Here is a 26982-nt window from a genome sequence, read left to right as displayed (position 1 = left end):
TGCTATCATGTGACCAAAGTTCATACTGCTGATGAAGACCATGAGATGCAGTTGAAACATCAGCTGAAAGCTACTAAATGCACCTAACTATTTTCACAAAGTCAAGAATGATCCTTCTGCTCACTTTTAAAATCATTCAATCAAAGTGAAACTGTCATGACAACCGACTTCTGTCCCCACAGACACCTTTGCCAGTAAGGTAGCAGCCGTCCAGGACACCTACGCAGACGCCTCCATCGGGAATGTGACCGGCAGCAACGCCGTCAACGTCTTCCTGGGAATCGGCATGGCCTGGTCGGTGGCGGCCATCTACTGGCACATGAAAGGGAAGCCGTTCGTGGTGGAAGCCGGCTCGCTGGCCTTCTCCGTCACGCTCTTCACCATCTTCGCCTTCCTGGCCATCTCGGTGCTGCTTTACCGGCGCCGGGCCCACATCGGAGGAGAACTGGGCGGGCCCCGGGGACACAGACTGGCCACGTCAGCCTTCTTTTTCAGCCTCTGGTTCCTTTACATCCTCTTCTCCAGTCTGGAGGCCTACTGTCATATAGAGGGCTTCTAAACGGGAAAGACTTCAGCATGAGAGAAAACAAACACACAGGGGTTTAAAGTACAACTTCAGAGGTAAAAGAGTGAATTCTCACTGTGGAATTTGGGTCAGTCTTGTGTGGTGTGGAAGGACAGGAGAGGTAAACCCGGGGTTTTCCCAGACACCTCCCTCCCTCTCCCTCTCTCTCTCCCTCAACCCCCTCTGTAAGGATGCTTGGAGGTGTGTATCCTGCCCTCTAGTGCCGACAGGCCTGTTCGCCCTGGCTGACAGGAGAGCTGTCCTGAGCCCGTGCGAGTGTGCTTACAGTTGGGATTGGGTTTCCACCAAATCCAGAAGATGCCGACGCCGACAGGTGCTCCTGCATTCCACTGGAAGAGACTGCAGTCTTATATCCGGAGAGAGTTGAGTTAATCAGAGGTCTATATTTTTCTCAACATCTGACGAGAACGACTTTTTTTAAAAAGTATTTTGGGGATAAAAACGCAAAAAATAAATCAAACAAAAAAAAATAAAATAAACACACACACACACACACACACATACATGCACACACACAAAAGAGGAATCAAAGAACTATTTTCTGATCTATGTTAAGGAATAGCAAAAGATTATATCATAAATGGAAATATGTTGTTGAGTGACAGTGGGATGGATTCATAGTATTTATTTTTATTTGCATAGTTTCCTAAGGAGCATTGCAGAGTTCTCAGAAATCACACAAAGAAGAAGAAGCAGAAGCAGAAGAAGAAGAGGAGCGACAGTGACAGTTCATACTGGCAGATGAATCACCATTCAACAGGCGAGGAGGAAGAGGTGGACACAGTGAACATGGTCAAACTGCCCTGGACATTACTTCCGTACTCTATACGTATCTATATATAATATATTTCCATATTTTCTGTATATTTTGAATATTTGTTTAAATGTGGTCACCTTCTGCTCTAACAACAGAGGATTGCTGTGGCTAAGCGGGATGGGGAGGGGGGGTCAAACTATATACTGGAACGATGTCTTCACATTTCTAAGAGTTATGTATCTTGCCTAGGTAAAAGTATGACATTGTATTTTATTTATTTACTGATATCTTGGTCTCACTCGAATTTTCACCTTTTCAATCAGAAATCTGAAAAAAAGAAAAAAAACAAACAAACAAAAAAAAACAAACAAACAAAACAACGTGTTGCTGCAGAGATAAATTCAGAGGTATTTTTGTACTGTTCCATCCATGCACTTTGCTGTATAGTTCTATTTATGGAGACTTCTACTTGTACATGTGCAAAAGGCCCATATTAAAAGTGTCACTATGGACTGAACAAGGTGCCTGTGGAGGGAGAGGCGTTCGCTGCAGCTGCCCACACTGACCCATCAGCTCTGCTCCGCTCAAGAGTTTCTCTCCAAAGTCGTGGATAAATGTTTTTAAAGCTGCATCAGTAGATTTTTGAACAAACTGAAAACACGAATAGGATTGCGACTAGTAATTCTTCCCATTATTATTTGATTTATTGATTAATCTGGAGGTTATTTTCTCAATTAACTGTCTATAAAAATGTAAGAAAATTGTGGAAAATGTGAATCCACATTTCCCACAGTCTGATATTTCTGGTTTGAAAAATGACTCAAATGATAAATTGATAATAATTGCCGACTATTTTTCTGTAAATCGACTAATCGTTTGATAATTGTTGCAGCTCTAAACACATCATCCGCCATATTATATATTATAACCTTATAGAAAGCCAAAGTCTTGCTGCCACGAGATGCTAGCTGCTGCTCTACTAGCTTCTGTATCAGTGCAATCTAATGAAAGGTTTCTTTCGTCTTTATCAGGTTTCACCGTCCAATTTTTAAAAAATAAATCTGTATTTATTAAGTTTAAACTTTTGTGATCTTAACAAACTTAAACAACAAATTTTTTGTTAACACACAAAAAGCTGTAGCTGCTAAAAAAATGTACCAGTACGTCACGTCATTGTAACTTGGATAAACAACAACAATATTCTCTAATAATGTAATTCTTCCAGCTCTGTAGCTGTAATCACTGCTGACTGAAAACAACATCGTTCAGTCTTCTCTGTCCTACTGTTATTAAAGCCTCACTCTGCTGACGTTTGACCCGTTAGGTTCTAGGGCTTATGGGACATTTTGTTTGTTAAACAAAAAAACAGAAATATTAAATGAACAACAATATTTCATTCTTGTTTTTTACCCTCCCTGTCTCAAGAAACGGAGTGAATAACATGACGTATTGTTGACTAAGGTTATATTCCAGGCCGACATTTTATAGTGTCAGTGTAGTTTTGAATAATGTTTACATGTTTATACAAAACCCATAAGTTGTAGTTTCACTTTGGCTCTTTGTAAAGTTGCTGTGGCTAATATGTTAGCAAATAGCCACTGATAATATACAATTAGTAGATATGGAACCATTTGGAGTCGTTCTTCTGAACTTAAGTTTAATATTCTCTCTATTTTTGCCAAATATATCTGTCGCCATTAGTGACGAGCTAATTTAGGCCCAAAACAATCAGCTAAAAGAGGCTAAATGCTCAATACAGCTACAGAATTTAGTAATAACAATAATAATCTTTGTGCTCATAATTATGAGCAACACCTTTCGCGTTACACAAAGGCGTTTGATTTAGTGTTAACATTAAAAAAACGATTAGTGCAGGTTGAACAAAGTAAAATCAACACAGAAAATCAAGGTGAATCCATCTTCAGAAATGTTGTTGTTTTGTTGATTTATTACGATTGTACATCACGACTCTGCTCCTGGTCGTTCTGTGACGAGCGGATGTCAGTGATGTTTTATTTTGGATTGAAACTCTTCAGTGAAGAAGCGTTGTGGAGCGTCAGGGCGGCAGGTAGCTCCAGGTTGAATCTGAAAGTAGCCTCATATTGATACTGAATGCTGTTTAACACATGACTGGTGCTTTGTTTTTAAAATGAGAGAAAAAAAAAATTAGTCGTTTGAAAACCCAAGAGCAGTAAAAAAAAAAAAAAAAAAAAAAGTGTTTATTACTTTATTTGCATAAAGTGTATATTAGTATATAATCAGTCAATTCTTGGCTAATTTAAAAATCACCCAAGATTACCAAAGAGGTGGGATGCAACATCTGTTTTAAAAAAAAATTACAAAAAAGAAAAAGTTTAAATAAAAAAAGAAAAAAAAAAAGAAAAGACAGTGAGTGGCAGTGACACTGTATTTCCACAAGGGGGATGTCAATCTCCAGTCCCTGTGGTCGTCCCTTCTTCTACTTCTCTATTCGCACTCCTCCTCCTCCTCCTCCTCCTCCTCTTCCTCAGTGTTCTTCCTGTGTGATGAGCAGTGTTGTAAATACGTCTCGTGGCTGAAATGGGATGATCTTTCCCCGGCCCTGGACCACACCTGCTCACCTCACTCTCTCTCTCTCTCTCTCTCTCTCTCTCTCTCTCCCTCCCTCCCTCCCCCTCTCTCTCACTCTCTCTCACTCTCTCTCTCTCTCTCTCTCTCTCTCTCTCTTATATATAAAACACACACATTCGGAGTAGAGCAACGGGTCCACTGCTGCATAAGAGGGAGGACAGTTAAGACGGCTGACTGTCCCGTTCAGAGGCAACACAAACCCACATTATGTACATAATTTTTTCAGTGTATGTTTACATAGACACAGTATAGGTGTCCTGGGGGGGGCGGGGTGGGGGTGGGGGGGGTAAGCATGTCAACACGACTCTCACATCTCATCTACAGGTTATCTGCAGTCGCTTCATCTGAGCCAGTGTCAGTGGAAGTGTGAAGTTCTCAAGTTTTTCTCATATCGTTTGAGCCGCTGAGGCTCGTGGCGTCACCCTTTCCTTTGTTCGGATCCTGCAACAGAAAAATATTTTCACTCTTCAGTTGAGCGGGTTTTTACAATGACAAGGAAGTGCCAGTGCTCTTACTGTTATCTCTGCCTAAAGTGGCTACTTGTGTTGTTTATTTAGTTGTATTCTTGATTTTATCTGCCGGGATGTGTTGAGCTGAGCGTCGGCCAGTGTGTGTGTGTGTGTGTGTGTGTGTGTGTGTGTGTGTGTGTGTGTGTGTGTGTGTGTGTGTGTGTGTGTGTGTGTGTGTGTGTGTGTGTGTGTGTGTGTGGTGTGTGTGTGTGTGTGTGTTGTGTGTGTGTGTGTGTGTGTGTGTGTGTGTGTGCTGTGCATGTTGCCTGCTGAAGCCAGGCTGTGCGTCCTCCTCCTCGCACTCGTGTGCACAGGCGGCGTTTGTTGTTGGTCTTCACAAAAGGTCACGACTCTTAAATCGGTTCTGTCATTTCTGTCTTAAAGAATACATATCTTAATTCTGTAAAAGAAACAAATTATTTATCGTACACATCACTTCTCAAGGCACCAGTCTTTTTCTCTTTTTCTTTTTTTCCCTCGGCCTGCAGGATGGAAGTGAAATGTCACTGTACAGTAGTTAGATTTGTGGTTGATGATGTTGTGAGACACTGAGGAAAGCTTCAGTGATGAGGTGAAAACTGTCCTTTTAACTTTTGTTTTTTTTTGTTTGTTTTGTTGTTTTTTTTGGTGTGTGTGTGTGTAACAGAAAAGGGGCACATTTTAATGGATGGGTATGTTTTTTCCTGGCCTGCAATGAGATGTCAAAATAAAAAAGCAAATTTCCAAAGCTGACGATGTTTTGAGATCAACCCGTTTTGTTCTTTTACTGTGGAATAAAAGCAACTTTCTGGTTCATAAGCAAAACACTGGCTTCACTGACTTAAATCTCACCTCTGTGTCTTTGAATCTATGTGTCCACTTGCAGATTTTGGGAAAAAAAAGTGTGTTCTTGATATATTGCCACTGTCACAGAATTAACTTTTCAGGAATTTAGGAGAGCAGACTCATTTACTGCCTGTTCACACTGTATTTTTGTCGTCACAAACAAACATAGTACTTCCACCCAAGATGACATGATCTCTTTAAAGTATCACGTAACGACAGGGACGTGACAGAACGTGCTGCTATTAAGATGCTGCGGTGAAAAAGCACAAGTGTGACGGCCCAAACCGAAGGTGTGGATTTTCAATTTTCTGTTCTCATCGTCCCGAAGCCGAGTGAAGGAATCACTTTGTGTCATTTAAAACATCCTTTTCTTCAGCTTGCAGCTACTTTTGACTCCATCTCTGTGAAACCAGTCCATTGTCTTGTAACTCGTACCTTTACACCATAATTATCTCCATGTCTGTTGATTCCACTTCACTTCAAATCTCCAACCATATCTGACAAAGCTTCCCGGTTGTGTTCGCTCAGGTCATATTTTATTTTGCCTGTTGTGTATGGTGTGTTGTGTGTTTTTCATTCTGCTGTGTGGCCAAGAGCAGGCGGCTTTGTTTACATTTTACAAACCACAGAAAATTCCAAATTTGGATTTGACACAAAAAGAAACGGCACTGAGGCAACGATCCTGTGAGCTGCAGAAACGTTTTTGTTGATATCAATGTCTCACGGAGGCATTTTCAGGTACATTAAAGCTTAATTGAGCATCAAAGGGTATTTTCTAACCTTTCTTCCCTGTCTTCCTCACCTTACTTCACTCTTTCTCTCACACGCTTAAGATCAGAAGTTTTTATTTGGTGCCTGATGGAAAACAAGCTGCTGCTGCGACTTTCTAATAAAAGTTTTCACAGTAAAACTCAAAACAAAAGCAAAATAAACCCTCAGATGTCGCACATCTGGAGGCCTGTTTCTGCCAGAAAAATAATACAAAAAGAAGTTAAATGTTTTGTCTCATAAATTTGACTTATTATCTTGTTATTTACATTTAGTAAGCTAAGATTTTGATTTTTCATCTGATATTTTTGGCTCTTTATTTCATAGTTATGACTTATGGTAAAATGTTGAATAACTATCATCATTTAAAGCAAGATTTTGACTCAAAAGTCAAGTAAACATTATTCTTACTAACTCATTTCCTTTTCAAAAAACTATCATTTTTACTTTTTTATCTCATAATTTTGACTATTTCATAATTTAAGTCAAATTCTTTCCTTAGGCTTAAATGATCAAACCTTTGACTTACTATTTTATAATTGACTTAAAAAGATATTATTTGGTCTAACTGTTTTTTTTTTTACAAAATTTTGACTTACTTTGAGCAGTTTGGTTTTATTCATGTCAAATTTTTCATCTATTTTTCCTTTTCCTGGCAGAAATGGGCTTCCACACATGTCTCATATTTAGCACCTCTGTATGTAGTATACTAATACTAACAATGTATACATACACATGCACACACCACATGTGCAAACAGATCCTTGTGAAATGTGTCAGTAACTAAGCTACAGTATATTCCTGATGTCTTACAACATTTAGACTTTATCTCTTTGTTTTTTCGTGAGCAAGTTGAAATTTAATCAAGTAAAGACAAATCCTTTGAGATTCAGGAGGAACTATTGATTGGATTTTCAACTACACACACATGCACACACTCCGTGTCCTCTCATCAAGTCACTGAAACACTGGGAATTGTTCATTTGATTGTTTATGTGGACTGTTTTTTACCCCTTGTTATATGAATTCTGTTTTTATTTCAGGGAATTGTGCATGGACTTTCACCTTGAGTTGAATATTTTGTTATGTTTTGTTTATTTTGTTGTTTTTTTGAGGGGGGGGGGTCTGTAACTAAATAAAGGAGACTATTTGAAGAAAATCAACAGCTTCCTTGTGTGTGTACAGTTGGCGAGGAGCAGGTTCATGCTGTGTGAAGGGTGACCAGCGTTTGACGCTTAGAGGAGGGCGGGAGATAAACTGTTGCTGACGTGTCTGTGGACCAATAGAGAGCCGGGGATGATTCGCACGTTGGCACAATTGGCTTAAAATAAAGACTAGTGCGCTCCTGGAGTTACAGCGATGATTGGGTGTTGGACTGTGCGTTAAATCATCAAGCTGGTGCCGTGTGTTTGATAGCAGCCAGCGGTGATTGAAAGGCGGGCGATGCGGCAGAATGGTGCCTCCAGTTTCCTGCAGGGTTTGTGTGCGGGATTAGCCGCTACTTAGCTTTGTGTGTGTGTGTATGACTGTGTGTGCGCGTGTGTGTGTGCGCGTGTGTGTGTGCAGACGCAGGGCGCTTCGAGCCGCCAGCACAGCCGCGTCAGGTGGATGCGCCTGCAGTGATCCAGGTCGCCCCTATGGATCGCGTCCATGGATGTCTTCAAACCCGCTTTGGACAATAGTTTGAGTCCCAAGGCGTGCGTGTCCTCATCGGAAGAAGCAGAAGCAGATGTTTTTCGCTGGCCGACACCGCAGAATGGGATCAGCGCCACGCGGGATGCGGGACCCGCTGCGCCGGGTTTCTGGACGGCCGTGTTCGACTATGAAGCGACTGCGGACGATGAGCTCAGCCTCAGGAGGGGGGACCTGGTGGAGGTCCTGTCCAAGGACTCCCTGGTGTCGGGAGACGAGGGCTGGTGGACCGGTATGATAGCAGACCGGGTTGGCATTTTCCCGTCTAATTATGTGAGCAAAGGGAATGGCATCCCGGAGGAAATCCGGGACACCTCGGAGCAGCAGTACTCGGTGCCTCCTCTGCACCGTGAGTATCCTATTGTGCTTCATCACTGTACTGATGAAATGGATGTGCTATCACTAAAACTCAGCACAGGGCAGAGTCTTCCCTTGTCTTTTGTTCGAAGGCCACAGAAACCCACGATGAGACTGCTGTGTCATGGCAGGCGCAGCGCTCTCCTGTTGGCCTAGAAACTGGCTGGTCCAAGCATCCTCCAGCTTCAGGACCATTATTCATCACAGCGCCTGTCAAACAAACAGCCAGCCGCGGTCACCCCGCCTCTGTGCTCAAATTACAATGCACAATGTGTGCGGTATCCTCAGCAGGAACTGGACACGTACCTGCAAGTCCTGCACAGGCAACAACCTATTGTCAGGAGATATAACAGGAATCTTTGTTATGCTTGGTCTGCGTTCATTTTCACAGTGACTGATGGTGTTTGCACCAAAACTGTGCAGCAAGAGAGAAGGAAATATCAAGTAGTGCTTGTTGAGAGAAAGTGTCTGCAGCTAAATGTGCAGCCAAGGCCTCAGAGAGATACAGTAAGCAGAATGAAAAGCAGCTACATGCCAGCAGACCGTGCTGTGAAGGCCAGAGTGTAAACACTCTCACTTCTTACTGCTTTTTGTGAGCTATGTGGCGAGAGGATGCTCAGCACAAACAGACCTTACACGTACATTTAAGCATAAACAGGCTTCTAAGAGGGTTTAAATTGTTTGGGTGGTCCACTCAGCCTCAGCTGTCTTTGTCGGCTGTGTCAGTCTTTGTCGGCTTTCATGTCTTCAGAGGCAGCTGGCCTACTTTCACATACCATCCCACCTGAAATATTCATCAAGGTCAGTCTGCTGAGTAGACTGTTAGGAATCCACAACATGAACATTTGTAGCTACAGTCCAAACACAAGACACACAGGCTCCTGTTCACATCATCAAACAGTCTTTTCGTTTAAACACAAGAGGATTGTCGTCCTTTCTCCCCGTCCTTTCTTGCTTCTCCAAACGGACCTGTCACATTTCAGGACAGTTGCTCACCCTTGTGTAATAGCAGGAGGGATAGTTCTACTAGATTCTGAATTTGGGGCAGCAGGGTGGCTTAGTGCTTTGAGGAAGCATCCTTCAACCGAATGACCTGGTTTTGGGATCCTTGAGTAAAATAGTGAATTCCTGGCTCTGACCTCTAATGTCTTTAATGGCTTTGAGCAAAACTGGAACGCCACTTTAAAGATAGAAACGATGTCAGCTTTGTCTGCCACTCACTTTGTCCTCTTTTGCATCTCTCCTCAGTCCTGGAGATTGATTTCTCAGAGCTGACCCTGGAGGAAATCATCGGGGTGGGTGGTTTTGGGAAAGTCTACCGCGCAGTGTGGCGTGGCTCAGAGGTGGCAGTGAAGGCAGCGCGACGGGATCCGGATGAGGACGCCGAGCAAACTCTGGAGAGCGTGCGTCAGGAGGCCAAGCTCTTCGCCATGCTCAACCATCCCAACATCATGGCTCTGCTGGGGGTGTGTCTGCAGGAGCCCAACCTGTGTCTGGTCATGGAGTACGCCCGGGGCGGCCCCCTCAACCGGGCCCTGGCGGGGAAACGCATCCCTCCCTGCACGCTGGTGGACTGGGCCGTGCAGATCGCCCGGGGCATGCACTACCTCCACAGTCAGGCCATCGTCCCCATTATTCACAGGGACCTCAAGTCCAGCAACAGTAAGAGTCTCTCCTCTCTGTGTGTCAATGTTATTGCTGCAGAGTGAGAAAACTCTTTATCTCTGTAGCAACTTGCTTTGTGAAGCTCTCCCAAAATGAATCAACAGAGCATTAATCAGTTCCTATTTCACTGATAGATCTGCATTTAATAATTTCTGTTAATTTTGCGATTATTTTCTTAATTTTTGTCTAGAAATAGGCAGAAAAATAGTTACAAATAGCCATCATACTTTCCTAAAGACAAAATATTCAATTTACAGTGGTATAAAACTGAGAAAAGCTACAAAGCCTCGTATTTGAGAAGCTGGAACTAGACAATGTTTTACTTTTTTTTTATTTTTTTTAAATGGCTTAAATGGTTAATCAGTCATCAAAATAATTGCCAATTCATTTTCTACTAACTGACTGATAGATTAATCACCTAATTGTTTCAGCCTTAGTTGCATGTTATTCTCTGTCTTACATCATAAATACATACATACATCTGTAGAGTTACTGTAGGTATTAGGTCAGACATGAAGAAATCATTTTGAAACATCACTGTTGTCTCTAGTAATATCTGATGGCCATTTGTCATTATTTTTGTCATATCATAGGGTAAATTATAACCTGATTGATCAATAATAATAATCATAATTGTTATTTGTAGGCTTAGTCCTTCATGTTTTTATTGGTGTCTTTAGTTTCGGTTGTTTTTCTGTAGTTAACTGCCGGAAAGAATCATAATTACCAAACCAAATCAACCAAATTTTTTATGTGTGTGTGTGTGTGTGTGTGTGTGTGTGTGTTTTGTTAAAGCCAGTAATGTCATGATCTGGAATAGTAACTGGTATTAAACAGAAACCTTGCACAGATGTATTATGGTAATGTTGGGCAATGGCACACTCAAAAATAACTTATGCACCTGTCATATATATATATTATACGCTATACAAAAAATCTGTTGGACTGTGCTCAATCCATGATAAACTAGTAGTGATTTACACTGATTGTATATCATTCAGAAATGAGAGCAGAAAGGAAAAGGAGTTTGCATGTATGTTTGTGGAGCAGCTGTAATCTTGCATTTTACCCAACTGGATCCCCTAAATCCCAAGCCTATTACTGAGGATTTACCCAACGCTCTGCCCCAGCCTCCCTACTGGAGGCTCCGCCAATACATACAGCCAGCCTCTTTCCTGCCATTGGCCCGTTCTCTGGTGATCAGCTCAGCCACTTCACTTCCAATAGGCTGCTTTAAAGTGTTAAGTCGGTCTAACTAGTTGCCATCCTGTGCTCTGTGGGGAAAACCCATGCCCTCTTCACAGCACAGGCAGAGTACAGGACAGCGTAGCATGCCAGTCTACTCATGCAAGTGTCTAATCCACAGGTTTTCTTTCCTTTCTTGTCTGTTACACCAGATATAGGTTATACTGTAAGAAGTTCTAACCAGTATGTCATTCTTTTCTTGAGCATTGTGGGTGTTCTTAATGCATTAAATGAAAAATGTTATATTTATATATTTAACATCTGATTTGCAATCTCCCATGACCCAAATATTAATATCAAGCAAGGTGGTCCTCATGGGTTCCAGACGCTGTAGTTGAGTAACTTTAGTCTAATCAGTGGTTAAAGAAGTTGCTCAGGATACATGTCTGCTGTTGGGAATAGGATGTGGGCACACTAAGGCCCCTCCCTGTGACGCATCCATGTGGTAGTGAAGTGGTTGGTGGCAGTTTTATGAAGCTCAGTCCCTGAAAAAGACATGAAAGTCAAGATTTCTCTCATGCATATCTGAATCTTTTTTTTTTCAAATGTTCATAAACAGGGACTTACCCACTGAGCGGTTTCATTTATAGCTGTGCTCATGGGCGTAGGTGTGGTCACAATATCCCTGCCACCCACCCAAAATAGTATGATAGTATAGCAGGGCAAAAAAAAATTCCAAAAAGTTCATATTATAATGAGGAATCAAATGTCATACTATATAGTAAAACATAAAATGTTGGTACACTATGACATTTTATGCCTTACTATACTATGACGTTTTTCACGTTTTTATGGCTTACTATATGGTAACGTTTTTTGTCATTTTTATGCCTTACTATACTATGCTGTTTAAATACCTTACTGTACTACTAGTGGTACTACTGTACTACTACTGTATTTATATGAAATTTTATGCCTTACAATACTATGACATTTGTAAGCCTTACTATGACGTTTTTTCACATTTTTATGCCTACTATACTATGACTTTTTGTGGCTTATTATACTATGACGTTTTTATGAAAATTTATGCCTTACTATTATGACTTTTTATGGCTTACTATACTTTGACGTGTTTTGACGTTTTTGTAACTTGCTATACTATGAGGTTTTAAGACATTCGTATGCCTTACTATACTATGATGTTTTTTTCACATTTGTATGCCTTACAATTCTATGACATTTTTATGTAATTTTATGCCTTAATATACTCTGACTTTTTAAAAAAATTGTATGCCTTACTATACTATGACTTTTTATGACTTACTATACTATGACGTTTTATGTAATTTTATGCCTTACTATACTATGACATTTTTTCACATTTTTATACCTTACTATACTATGATTTTTCTCACATGATGTATGATGTTTTTATGAAAATTTATGCCTTACTATACTGTGAAATTTTTAGACATTTGTATGCCTTACTATACTATGTAATTTGATACCTTACTATACTATGACATTTTTTGACATTTTTATGAAAATTTAAGCCTTATCATACTATGACTTTTTATGGCTTACTATACTATGACGTTTTTATGAAAATGTATGCCTTACTGTACTATCACGTTTTTTCAAATTTTTATGCCTTACTATACTATGACATTTGATGCCTTACAATTCTATGACGTTTTTATGTAATTTTATGCCTTAATATACTATGACGTTTTTTCAAATTTTTATGCCTTACTATACTATGACTTTTTATGGCTTACTATACTATGACTTTTTTCACATTTTTATGCCTTACTATACTATGACATTTGATGCCTTACAATTCTATGACGTTTTTATGTAATTTTATGCCTTAATATACTATGACGTTTTTTGACATTTTTATGCCTTACTATACTATGACTTTCTATGGCTTACTATACTATGACGTTTTTATGCCTTATTATACGATGACGTTTTTATGAAAATTTATGCCTTACTATACTATGACTTTTTATGGCTTACTATACTATGACATTTTTATGAAAATTTATGCCTTACTATACTATGACGTTTTTTCACATTTTTATGCCTTACTATACTATGACTTTTTGTGACTTACTATACTATGACATTTTTATGCCTTAATATACTATGACATTTTTTCACATTTTTGTGCCTTACTATACTATGACTTTTTATGGCTTACTATACTATGACGTTTTTATGCCTTATTATACGATGACGTTTTTATGAAAATTTATGCCTTACTATACTATGATGTTTTTTCACATTTTCATGCCTTACTATACTATGAGTTTTTGTGACTTACTATACTATGACATTTTTATGAAAATTTATGCCTTACTATACTATGACATTTTTTCACATTTTTATGCCTTACTATACTATGACTTTTTGTGGCTTATTATACTATGTCATTTTTATGAAAATTTATGCCTTACTGTATTATGACGTTTTTTTGACATTTTTATGCCATACTATACTATGACTTTTTATGGCTTACTATACTATGACATTTTTATGAAAATTTATGCCTTACTATACTATGACTTTTTTTCACATTTTTATGCCTTACTATACTATGACTTTTTGTGGCTTATTATACGATGTCATTTTTATGAAAATTTATGCCTCACTGTATTATGACGTTTTTTTGATATTTTTATGCCTTACTATACTATGACGTTTTTATGGCTTACTATACCATGACGTTTTTTCACATTTTTATGCCTTACTATACTATGACTTTTTATGGCTTACTATACTATGACATTTTTATGAAAATTTATGCCTTACTATACTATGACTTTTTTTCACATTTTTATGCCTTACTATACAATGACGTTTTTATGCCTTATTATACGATTACGTTTTTATGAAAATTTATGCCTTACTATACTATGACTTTTTATGGCTTACTATACTATGACATTTTTATGCCTTATTATACAATGACGTTTTTATGAAAATTTATGCCTTACTATACTATGACTTTTTATGGCTTACTATACTATGACATTTTTATGCCTTATTATACAATGACTTTTTATGAAAATTTATGCCTTACTATACTATGACGTTTTTTCACATTTTTATGCCTTACTATACTATGACTTTTTATGGCTTACTATACTATGACGTTTTTATGCCTTATTATACTATGACATTTTTATGAAAATTTATGCCTTACTATACTATGACATTTTTTCAGATTTTTATGCCTTACTATACTATGGCGTTTTATGGCTTACTATACTATGACATTTTTATGAAAATTTATGCCTTACTATACTATGACATTTTTTCACATTTTTATGCCTTACTATACTATGACTTTTTGTGGCTTATTATACTATGTCATTTTTATGAAAATTTATGCCTTACTGTATTATGACGTTTTTTTGACATTTTTATGCCTTACTATACTATGACGTTTTTATGGCTTACTATACTATGACGTTTTTATGAAAATTTATGCCTTACTATACTATGACATTTTTTCACATTTTCATGCCTTACTATACTATGACTTTTTATGGCTTACTATACTATGACATTTTTCTGAAAATTTATGCCTTACTATACTATGACTTTTTTTCACATTTTTATGCCTTACTATACTATGACTTTTTTTCACATTTTTATGCCTTACTATACTATGACTTTTTGTGGCTTATTATACTATGTCATTTTTATGAAAATTTATGCCTTACTGTATTATGACGTTTTTTTGATATTTTTATGCCTTACTATACTATGACGTTTTTATGGCTTATTATACTATGACGTTTTTTCACATTTTTATGCCTTACTATACTATGACTTTTTTTCACATTTTTATGCCTTACTGTACTATGACTTTTTATGGCTTACTATACTATGACATTTTTATGAAAATTTATGCCTTACTATACTATGACATTTTTTCACATTTTTATGCCTTACTATACTATGACTTTTTGTGGCTTATTATACTATGTAATTTTTATGAAAATTTATGCCTTACTGTATTATGACGTTTTTTTGACATTTTTATGCCTTACTATACTATGACGTTTTTATGGCTTACTATACTATGACGTTTTTATGAAAATTTATGCCTTACTATACTATGACATTTTGTGACTTACTATACTATGACATTTTTATGCCTTAATATACTATGACATTTTTTCAGATTTTTGTGCCTTACTATACTATGACTTTTTATGGCTTACTATACTATGACGTTTTTATGCCTTATTATACGATGACGTTTTTATGAAAATTTATGCCTTACTATACTATGATGTTTTTTCACATTTTCATGCCTTACTATACTATGACGTTTTTATGGCTTACTATACTATGACGTTTTTATGAAAATTTATGCCTTACTATACTATGACATTTTTTCACATTTTCATGCCTTACTATACTATGACTTTTTATGGCTTACTATACTATGACATTTTTCTGAAAATTTATGCCTTATTATACTATGACTTTTTTTCACATTTTTATGCCTTACTATACTATGACTTTTTTTCACATTTTTATGCCTTACTATACTATGACTTTTTGTGGCTTACTATACTATGACATTTTTCTGAAAATTTATGCCTTATTATACTATGACTTTTTTTCACATTTTTATGCCTTACTATACTATGACTTTTTTTCACATTTTTATGCCTTACTATACTATGACTTTTTGTGGCTTATTATACTATGTCATTTTTATGAAAATTTATGCCTTACTGTATTATGACGTTTTTTTGATATTTTTATGCCTTACTATACTATGACGTTTTTATGGCTTACTATACTATGACGTTTTTTCACATTTTTATGCCTTACTATACTATGACTTTTTTTCACATTTTTATGCCTTACTGTACTATGACTTTTTATGGCTTACTATACTATGACATTTTTATGAAAATTTATGCCTTACTATACTATGACATTATTTCACATTTTTATGCCTTACTATACTATGACTTTTTGTGGCTTATTATACTATGTAATTTTTATGAAAATTTATGCCTTACTGTATTATGACGTTTTTTTGACATTTTTATGCCTTACTATACTATGACGTTTTTATGGCTTACTATACTATGATGTTTTTATGAAAATTTATGCCTTACTATACTATGACATTTTTTCACATTTTCATGGCTTACTATACTATGACTTTTTATGGCTTACTATACTATGACATTTTTATGAAAATTTATGCCTTACTGTATTATGACGTTTTTTTGACATTTTTATGCCTTACTATACTATGACGTTTTTATGGCTTACTATACTATGACGTTTTTATGAAAATTTATGTCTTACTATACTATGACATTTTTTCACATTTTCATGCCTTACTATACTATGACATTTTTTCACATTTTCATGCCTTACTATACTATGACTTTTTATGGCTTACTATACTATGACGTTTTTATGAAAATTTATGCCTTACTATACTATGACATTTTTTCACATTTTCATGCCTTACTATACTATGACTTTTTAAGGCTTACTATACTATGACATTTTTCTGAAAATTTATGCCTTACTATACTATGACTTTTTTTCACATTTTTATGCCTTACTATACTATGACTTTTTTTCACATTTTTATGCCTTACTGTACTATGACTTTTTATGGCTTACTATACTATGACATTTTTATGAAAATTTATGCCTTACTATACTATGACATTTTTTCAAATTTTTATGCCTTACTATACTATGACTTTTTGTGGCTTATTATACTATGTCATTTTTATGAAAATTTATGCCTTACTGTATTATGACGTTTTTTTGACATTTTTATGCCTTACTATACTATGACGTTTTTATGGCTTACTATACTATGGCGTTTTTATGAAAATTTATGCCTTACTATACTATGACATTTTGTGACTTACTATACTATGACATTTTTATGCCTTAATATACTATGACATTTTTTCACATTTTTGTGCCTTACTATACTATGACTTTTTATGGCTTACTATACTATGACGTTTTTATGCCTTATTATACGATGACGTTTTTATGAAAATTTATGCCTTACTATACTATGATGTTTTTTCACATTTTCATGCCTTACTATACTATGAGTTTTTGTGACTTACTATACTATGACATTTTTATGAAAATTTATGCCTTACTATACTATGACATTTTTTCACATTTTTATGCCTTACTATACTATGACTTTTTATGGCTTACTATACTATGACATTTTTATGAAAATTTATGCCTTACTATACTATGACATTTTTTCACATTTTTATGCCTTACTATACTATGACTTTTTGTGGCTTATTATACTATGTCATTTTTATGAAAATTTATGCCTTACTGTATTATGACGTTTTTTTGACATTTTTATGCCTTACTATACTATGACGTTTTTATGGCTTACTATACTATGACGTTTTTATGAAAATTTATGCCTTACTATACTATGACGTTTTTTCACATTTTCATGCCTTACTATACTATGACTTTTTATGGCTTACTATACTATGACATTTTTATGAAAATTTATGCCTTACTATACTATGACTTTTTTTCACATTTTTATGCCTTACTATACTATGACTTTTTTTCACATTTTTATGCCTTACTATACTATGACTTTTTGTGGCTCATTATACTATGTCATTTTTATGAAAATTTATGCCTTACTGTATTATGACGTTTCTTTGATATTTTTATGCCTTACTATACTATGACGTTTTTATGGCTTACTATACTATGACGTTTTTTCACATTTTTATGCCTTACTATACTATGACGTTTTTATGGCTTACTATACTATGACGTTTTTTCACATTTTTATGCCTTACTATACTATGACTTTTTATGGCTTACTATACTATGACATTTTTATGAAAATTTATGCCTTACTATACTATGACATTTTTTCACATTTTCATGCCTTACTATACTATGACTTTTTATGGCTTACTATACTATGACGTTTTTATCAAAATTTATGCCTTACTGTATTATGACGTTTTTTTGACATTTTTATGCCTTACTATACTATGACGTTTTTATGGCTTACTATACTATGACGTTTTTATGAAAATTTATGCCTTACTGTAATATGACGTTTTTTTGACATTTTTATGCCTTACTATACTATGACGTTTTTATGGCTTACTATACTATGACGTTTTTATGAAAATTTATGCCTTACTATACTATGACGTTTTTTCACATTTTTATGCCTTACTATACTATGACTTTTTGTGACTTACTATACTATGACATTTTTATGCCTTAATATACTATCACATTTTTGTGCCTTACTATACTATGACATTTTTATGAAAATTTATGCCTTACTATACTATGACATTTTTTCACATTTTTATGCCTTACTATACTATGACTTTTTGTGGCTTATTATACTATGTCATTTTTATGAAAATTTATGCCTTACTGTATTATGACGTTTTTTTGACATTTTTATGGCTTACTATACTATGACGTTTTTATGGCTTACTATACTATGACGTTTTTATGAAAATTTATGCCTTACTATACTATGACATATTTTCACATTTTTATGCCTTACTATACTATGACTTTTTGTGGCTTATTATACTATGTCATTTTCATGAAAATTTATGCCTTACTGTATTATGACGTTTTTTGACATTTTTATGCCTTACTATACTATGACGTTTTTATGGCTTACTATACTATGACATTTTTATGAAAATTTATGCCTTACTATACTATGACGTTTTTTCACATTTTTATGCCTTACTATACTATGACTTTTTATGGCTTACTATACTATGACGTTTTTATGCCTTATTATACGATGACGTTTTTATGAAAATTTATGCCTTACTATACTATGATGTTTTTTCACATTTTCATGCCTTACTATACTATGAGTTTTTGTGACTTACTATACTATGACATTTTTATGAAAATTTATGCCTTACTATACTATGACATTTTTTCACATTTTTATGCCTTACTATACTATGACTTTTTGTGGCTTATTATACTATGTCATTTTTATGAAAATTTATGCCTTACTGTATTATGACGTTTTTTTGACGTTTTTATGGCTTACTATACTATGACGTTTTTATGAAAATTTATGCCTTACTATACTATGACATTTTTTCACATTTTCATGCCTTACTATACTATGACTTTTTATGGCTTACTATACTATGACATTTTTATGAAAATTTATGCCTTACTATACTATGACATTTTTTCACATTTTTATGCCTTACTATACTATGACGTTTTGTGGCTTATTATACTGTCATTTTTATGAAAATTGATGCCTTACTGTATTATGACGTTTTTTTGACATTTTTATGCCTTACTATACTATGACGTTTTTATGGCTTACTATACTATGATGTTTTTATGAAAATTTATGCCTTACTATACTATGACATTTTTTCACATTTTCATGCCTTACTATACTATGACATTTTTTCACATTTTCATGCCTTACTATACTATGACTTTTTATGGCTTACTATACTATGACGTTTTTATGAAAATTTATGCCTTACTGTATTATGACGTTTTTTTGACATTTTTATGCCTTACTATACTATGACGTTTTTATGGCTTACTATACTATGACGTTTTTATGAAAATTTATGCCCTACTGTAATATGACGTTTTTTAAACATTTTTATGCCTTACTATACTATGACGTTTTTATGGCTTACTATACTATGACGTTTTTATGAAAATTTATGCCTTACTATACTATGACGTTTTTTCACATTTTTATGCCTTACTATACTATGACTTTTTGTGACTTACTATACTATGACATTTTTATGCCTTAATATACTATGACATTTTTTCACATTTTCATGCCTTACTATACTATGACATTTTTTCACATTTTCATGCCTTACTATACTATGACTTTTTATGGCTTACTATACTATGACGTTTTTATGAAAATTTATGCCTTACTGTATTATGACGTTTTTTTGACATTTTTATGCCTTACTATACTATGACGTTTTTATGGCTTACTATACTATGACGTTTTTATGAAAATTTATGCCTTACTGTAATATGACGTTTTTTAAACATTTTTATGCCTTACTATACTATGACGTTTTTATGGCTTACTATACTATGACGTTTTTATGAAAATTTATACCTTACTATACTATGACGTTTTTTCACATTTTTATGCCTTACTATACTATGACTTTTTGTGACTTACTATACTATGACATTTTTATGCCTTAATATACTATGACATTTTTTCACATTTTTGTGCCTTACTATACTATGACTTTTTATGGCTTACTATACTATGACGTTTTTATGCCTTATTATACGATGACGTTTTTATGAAAATTTATGCCTTACTATACTATGATGTTTTTTCACATTTTCATGCCTTACTATAATATGAGTTTTTGTGACTTACTATACTATGACATTTTTATGAAAATTTATGCCTTACTATCCTATGACATTTTTTCACATTTTTATGCCTTACTATACTATGACTTTTTATGGCTTACTATACTATGACGTTTTTATGAAAATTTATGCCTTACTATACTATGACATATTTTCACATTTTTATGCCTTACTATACTATGACTTTTTGTGGCTTATTATACTATGTCATTTTCATGAAAATTTATGCCTTACTGTATTATGACGTTTTTTCACATTTTTATGCCTTACTATACTATGACTTTTTGTGGCTTACTATACTATGACATTTTTATGCCTTAATATACTATGACATTTTTTCACATTTTTATGCCTTACTATACTATGACTTTTTATGGCTTATTATACCATGATGTTTTTATGCCTTACTATACTATGACATTTTTATGAAAATTTATGCCTTACTATACTATGACGTTTTTTCACATTTTTATGCCTTACTATACTATGACTTTTTGTGACTTACTATACTATGACATTTTTATGCCTTAATATACTATGACATTTTTATGAAAATTTATGCCTTACTATACTATGACGTTTTTTCACATTTTTATGCCTTACTATACTATGACTTTTTGTGGCTTAATATACTATGACATTTTTTCACATTTTTATGCCTTACTATACTATGACTTTTTATGGCTTACTATACTATGACATTTTTATGAAAATTTATGTCTTACTATACTATGACATTTTTTCACATTTTTATGCCTTACTATACTATGACTTTTTGTGGCTTATTATACTATGTCATTTTCATGAAAATTTATGCCTTACTGTATTATGACGTTTTTTGACATTTTTATGCCTTACTATACTATGACGTTTTTATGGCTTACCATACTATGACGTTTTTATGAAAATTTATGCATTACTGTAATATGACGTTTTTATGCCTTACTATACTATGACTTTTTATGGCTTACTATACTATGACGTTTTTATGCCTTATTATACGATGACGTTTTTATGAAAATTTATGCCTTACTATACTATGATGTTTTTTCACATTTTTATGCCTTACTATACTATGAGTTTTTGTGACTTACTATACTATGACATTTTTATGCCTTAATATACTATGACATTTTTATGAAAATTTATGCCTTACTATACTATGACGTTTTTTCACATTTTTATGCCTTACTATACTATGACTTTTTGTGGCTTACTATACTATGACATTTTTATGCCTTAATAAACTATGACATTTTTTCACATTTTTATGCCTTACTATACTATGACTTTTTATGGCTTATTATACCATGATGTTTTTATGCCTTACTATACTATGACATTTTTATGAAAATTTATGCCTTACTATACTATGACGTTTTTTTCACATTTTTATGCCTTACTATACTATGACTTTTTGTGACTTACTATACTATGACCTTTTTTCACATTTTTATGCCTTACCAACTATGACGTTTTTATGGCTTACTATACTATGACGTTTTTATGCCTTACTATACTATGACTTTTTTCACACTTTTATACCTTACTATACTATGACGTTTTTCACATTTTTATGCCTTACTATACTTTGACATTTGATGCCTTACAATTCTATGACGTTTTTATGTCATTTTATGCCTTACTATACTATGACTTTTTTCACATTTTTATGCCTTACTATACTATGATGTTTTTTCACGTTTTATGCCTTAATAATCTATGACTTTTCATGCCTCATGAACCATTCTAAATCCATGACAAAAAACAAGGGAACACAGGTTGTCCAAACAATAATACATTTATTAACAACAAAATTACGTAACTTACACAAAAGAACTAAGGTAAGCCATGAGGTGTGGACATCAGTACAATAAATGACGTGGGTGCATGTGTGCATGAATGGGATGTATGAGGTGTGAGCTGTTGTCTGCATGAACACAAAAATACAATTTGCTGAGCAGCTCAGAGAAAGCACCCAAAGACAGCCTGTAGATGCGACCTCTTATAGGGCAGAAGCAGTGGGCACAGGTGCTTCCAACTAGGTGATCTAGGTGTAGCTCTGCTCTCCAGACTCCTGCTGCACAAATTGGAAAACAGAACAATAACTTCAATAGAAATAACAAAGTCAGGTCAGGGGTCCGACACATGCCTTACTATAACTGTGACTTTTTCTATTACTTACTATGACTTTTTATGCCTAACTATACTATGACGATTTTTGAAGTTTTTGTACCTTACTATACGAATATGTTTTTTATGTTGTTTTTAGACCCTACTACACTGTGTCATTTTCATGATGTTTTTATACCTCACTATACCATGACATTTGATGCCTTACTATACTATGATGTTTTTTGTCATTTTTATGCCTGACTATACTATGACATTTTAATGACATTTTTATACCATACTATACTATGACATTTTTTCACATTTTTATGACTTAATATACTATGACTTTTTTATGCCATAATATACTATGATGTTTTTATAACTTACTATACTATCAGTTTTTATCACATTTTATGCCTTACTTTAATAGGACAATTTTTTGCCTTACTATACTATGACGTTTTTTGACATTTCTATGCCTTATTTTACTATGACATTTTAATGACATTTTTATACCATAATATACTATTACATTTTTTCACATTTTTATGACTTACTATACTATGACGTTTTTATGAAAATGTATGCCTTACTATACTATTAAGTTTTTATACCTTATTATGCTATGACGTTTTTTGACGTTTTTATGCTTTACTATACTATGACATTTTTAAGCATTACTATACTGTGACTTTTATGAAAATGTATTTCTTACTATACTATGACACTTTTTGACATTTTTATGCCTTACTATACTATGACATTTTATGAAATTTTATGCCTTCCTATACTATGACGTTTTTATGCCTTACTATACTATGACCTTTTTGATGCTGTTAAGCATGACTATACTATGACATTTTATGAAATTTTATGCCTTAATATACTATGACATTTTTATGAAAATGTATTTCTTACTCTACTCTGACGTTTTTATGAAAATTTATGCCTTTCTATACTATGAGGTTTTTTCACATTTTAATGCCTTTCTATACTATGACATTTGATGCCTTACTATAATATGACGTTTTATGTCTTACTATACTATGAGGGTTTTTGACGTATCTATGCCTTACTATGTTATGATATTTTAATGAAATTTTATGCCTTACTATACTATAACTTTTTTCCACATTTTTATGTCTTACTTTACTATGATATTTTTATGAAAATGTATGCTTTTCTATACTATGACATTTTTATACATTATTATACGATGACATTTCTTGATCTTTTTAAGCCTTACTATGAAGTTTTTATGAAAATTTATGCCTTACTATACTATGAGGTTTTTTCACATTTTTATGCCTATGAAGTTTTTGTGAAATTTCATACCTTACTAAATTATGACTTTTTTTCCACATTTTTCCGCCTTACTATACTCTGACGTTTTATGCATCCTTTATGACTGATAAAAATACATTGTATAGCAAGGCATAAAAACAATAAAAAACATCATAGCATGGTAAAGATAATTCACCTTCACCCTATCAACGATTTCTACTGCATTCTATCTACATAACATGCCATATGGCAGATGCTCCTATCAAAAGCATTGTACATTACACTGCGTGCATACATTTGGAGCATGCCGGCCTCGGGGGGAATCAGCTGTGTTTGTTTCATGGTGTTACTCTTGAGCTACACAGGAGCAGGATTTACTTCAGCCACATGTTTTGCCTCAGTAGCAATAGAGCTACATGAGCAGCAGATGAAGGGGCGCTTGATGTGCACCGCAGCCTGCAGACACACCCTCTCCACTGGGCACAGCCACAGCAGATGGCCCAGCATTGTGGAGCTGAATGGGGATAAGACAGAGAGCATGTGGTTAGGAGGAGCCCGGCTTTGCTTGTGCAAGTTGGGAATGGGTTGTGTTTGAGAGCCTATTACAGCAAATGTGTGTGTCATAGCAGGTTATTTCTGTAGTTTAACTGTAGTGTCAGTGTTTGTCTGAGATGTTCTATTGTAAAAATGCACAGTGAGATCATTAGCATTGATCAAGGTCGGCGTTTTTCATCTGTGTTGTAGTGGCTCACTGTTTCTTGGTTTCTCTGTTCTCTCCTTTTCTCTACTTTGCTTTTATCCTTCCAACACTTTCATCATGGCCTCCCTCCAACCGCACCCTGTTTTGTTCATCCACCGTGTGTCTAATTTTTGCATTTGCATTGTGCTTTATCGTGGGACTCCTGCTGCTGTCTTCCCCAACATTTCAATCCTGGTGATGATTACCTGAAACCTTTTATTTTATCGTCAACACTCCCGCCAATCCACACAAATTCCCCCCATATCCTCCAACCTCCTCCTCATCCTCCAACTGAACCCCCCACCCCCCACCTCCCACTTCCCACTCCACCATTGCCGACCCACATATCCGCTCCAGTCCTAATCCTCGAGAGGGTTGAGATGGAAGACCTCAGCAACAAGACTCTGAAGATCACAGACTTTGGCCTGGCTCGAGAGTGGCACCGTACCACCAAGATGAGCGCCGCTGGCACCTACGCCTGGATGGCTCCTGAAGTCATCCGCTCGTCTACATTCTCCAAGGGTAGCGACGTCTGGAGGTGGGCAGAGGACGGGGGCTTATGCAGCAAACACTCTGCACCAGCTTGTAGAAAAATTGGTCTGAAATCTGAGCCAAAAAAGAGAAGCAGTTTATCCACCAGGCACAGGAAAAAAGTTCAGCTCCGGCAGCAGTTTCCATAGTAACAAAGCAGAGACACAGAACAGGACAGAGTGTTGTGTTTTATGTGATGAGTACAAAACTAAAGTTGGCTAAAGAGTACATTAACTATAAATATACTACACTGAACTTTAGGTTAATGTTGGAGGAGTCAGCATGGAGAGTGTCTCTGCTTTATTTAAAACACTGCCTTAACACAGTCAGACACAATGTCTTGTAATACAGTATATTTTACTACACGGCCCGTCTATTTTAAGATTCAAAGGTTTTATTTGTCATATGCTTGTGCAGTATATGCAGTGAATTCAGGGTGGCATGTTCTTCAGGCTGTTCTAAACAGGCTAGTATGCAGAAAATGAAAAATGTACATATTGCAAACAAAATACAATACGATTTTGCAAATGCGCGAGGTAGTGCGATTCATAGAAGACAGTTTCAATTAAATTTCATTTAGGTCAACATAATTTCTGCAGAGGTAACGCTCATAATTGCATATACATACATTGCATATATTACATATATATATATTGATTCATAATTTTTATATTTTATGTGTCGATTGCAATGTAGTTTGTTAAAGATTCAGTCTTGTGTGTTATTACTGCAAGCACAGCAGAAAAGACTGATTGGTTAATTGACCAACAGAGAGTTAATCAACTTAGCTACCAAATGTGAAACTTTGCTGTTTTTCAATGTCTTACATCAAAGCAATATTTGTTCTGTTGGTCGTACTAAACAAGCAATTTGAAGATGTCACCGTGGGCTCCTCTGAAATATTAACGTGCATTTTCTGGCCTTTTATAGACCTAAGGATTCGTGGATTAAACTTTAGAAGTAAGAATGTCGATATTCCTGTTTTAAGACTTGAATATTTAATGTGGGAATATAATTGAAATGTGTCTCAGTTTCACACTCCAGAGATGAGTCAGATGAATAATTTGTTTGCTTCAATGCCACGTGTCATTTTTCTTCTTTGACAGTCTGCTGTGTTGTCCTTACATATGCAGCAGCATTAACGGCCCAGCTCAGATGTTCCAGACCAAATGTGGGGTTTCCCTCTAGAACAGGATTAAAGTGTGATCAGTGAGAGAGCCAAGCGAAGGCAGCCATGCATTAAAACACTCATGATAGGAAGGTGAATGTGCTAACCAGGGAAAGGGTGGGAGGGGGTTACTCTGTCTCCCTGATCAATTCTACTGCATTAGTGTAGAATAAACCTGAAAAAAAAGAAGAAAAAAGCTTAAATAATTTTGATTTCATGAGTGAGGTTTACAATTTACACCAGGAATTGCAGACAGTCACATCAGAGCATCTGAATGTTATTCTTTAAGAGTCATTTCCAAATGCTCTTTGATCCAGGTCTGTCAATATGATCAACCACATTTTCCAGAATTTAGATAATGATTTAACATGACAGCAGAATCAGACACACAGAATCCGTGACATTCAGCCCAGATCTGTGTGATTTCTCTGTCATTTACTGAAGATCATCAATGTGTGGTTTTGGCGTTGGTCGTGAATCTGTCAGCGACTGTACTTCTCTGTTGACATTTTTCTTCTTTCAACCTTTCCTGTCTCGCCGTGGTATTTCCATGAGTAGAGCGCAAAGTACAGCCATTCAAATCCCTTTCTGACATTTATTCAAATACAGTAGGTCTGCTGAACATTCACACTCTTTGTCAGCAAACATCCTGCTTGACATGCATATATTCATACACACGTTTATCTTTATAACAGATATTATGGAGTAAGTGACTTTGCACTTACCTCAAGC

General features: G+C 35.1%; 2 protein-coding genes across 3 annotated transcripts in view; both read left to right on the top strand.

Moving 5' to 3' along the window:
• The window catches only part of slc8a3 (solute carrier family 8 member 3), a 109306-nt gene extending 105748 nt beyond the window's left edge, over window positions 1-3558 (top strand). For both annotated transcript variants that reach the window (XM_056394311.1, XM_056394310.1), the window contains one exon: window positions 183-3558. In XM_056394311.1, coding sequence (XP_056250286.1) covers window positions 183-559 — 377 coding nt within the window. In that variant the 3' untranslated portion in view covers window positions 560-3558. The remainder of the gene's footprint in view (window positions 1-182) is intronic.
• Window positions 3559-4687: 1129 nt separating this feature from the next.
• Window positions 4688-26982, top strand: part of map3k9 (mitogen-activated protein kinase kinase kinase 9) — a 30596-nt gene continuing 8301 nt past the window's right edge. The window contains exons 1-3 of the mRNA XM_056394307.1: window positions 4688-8096; window positions 9353-9766; window positions 24909-25089. Of these exons, the coding sequence (XP_056250282.1) occupies window positions 7706-8096; window positions 9353-9766; window positions 24909-25089 (986 nt within the window). The 5' untranslated portion in view covers window positions 4688-7705. The remainder of the gene's footprint in view (window positions 8097-9352; window positions 9767-24908; window positions 25090-26982) is intronic.

Source organism: Seriola aureovittata, chromosome 13, assembly GCF_021018895.1.
Source record: "Seriola aureovittata isolate HTS-2021-v1 ecotype China chromosome 13, ASM2101889v1, whole genome shotgun sequence".
In the NCBI taxonomy this organism is placed as follows: domain Eukaryota; kingdom Metazoa; phylum Chordata; class Actinopteri; order Carangiformes; family Carangidae; genus Seriola; species Seriola aureovittata.
Note: the sequence above shows the minus strand (reverse complement) of the source record. Positions and strands in the feature narration are given on the sequence as shown.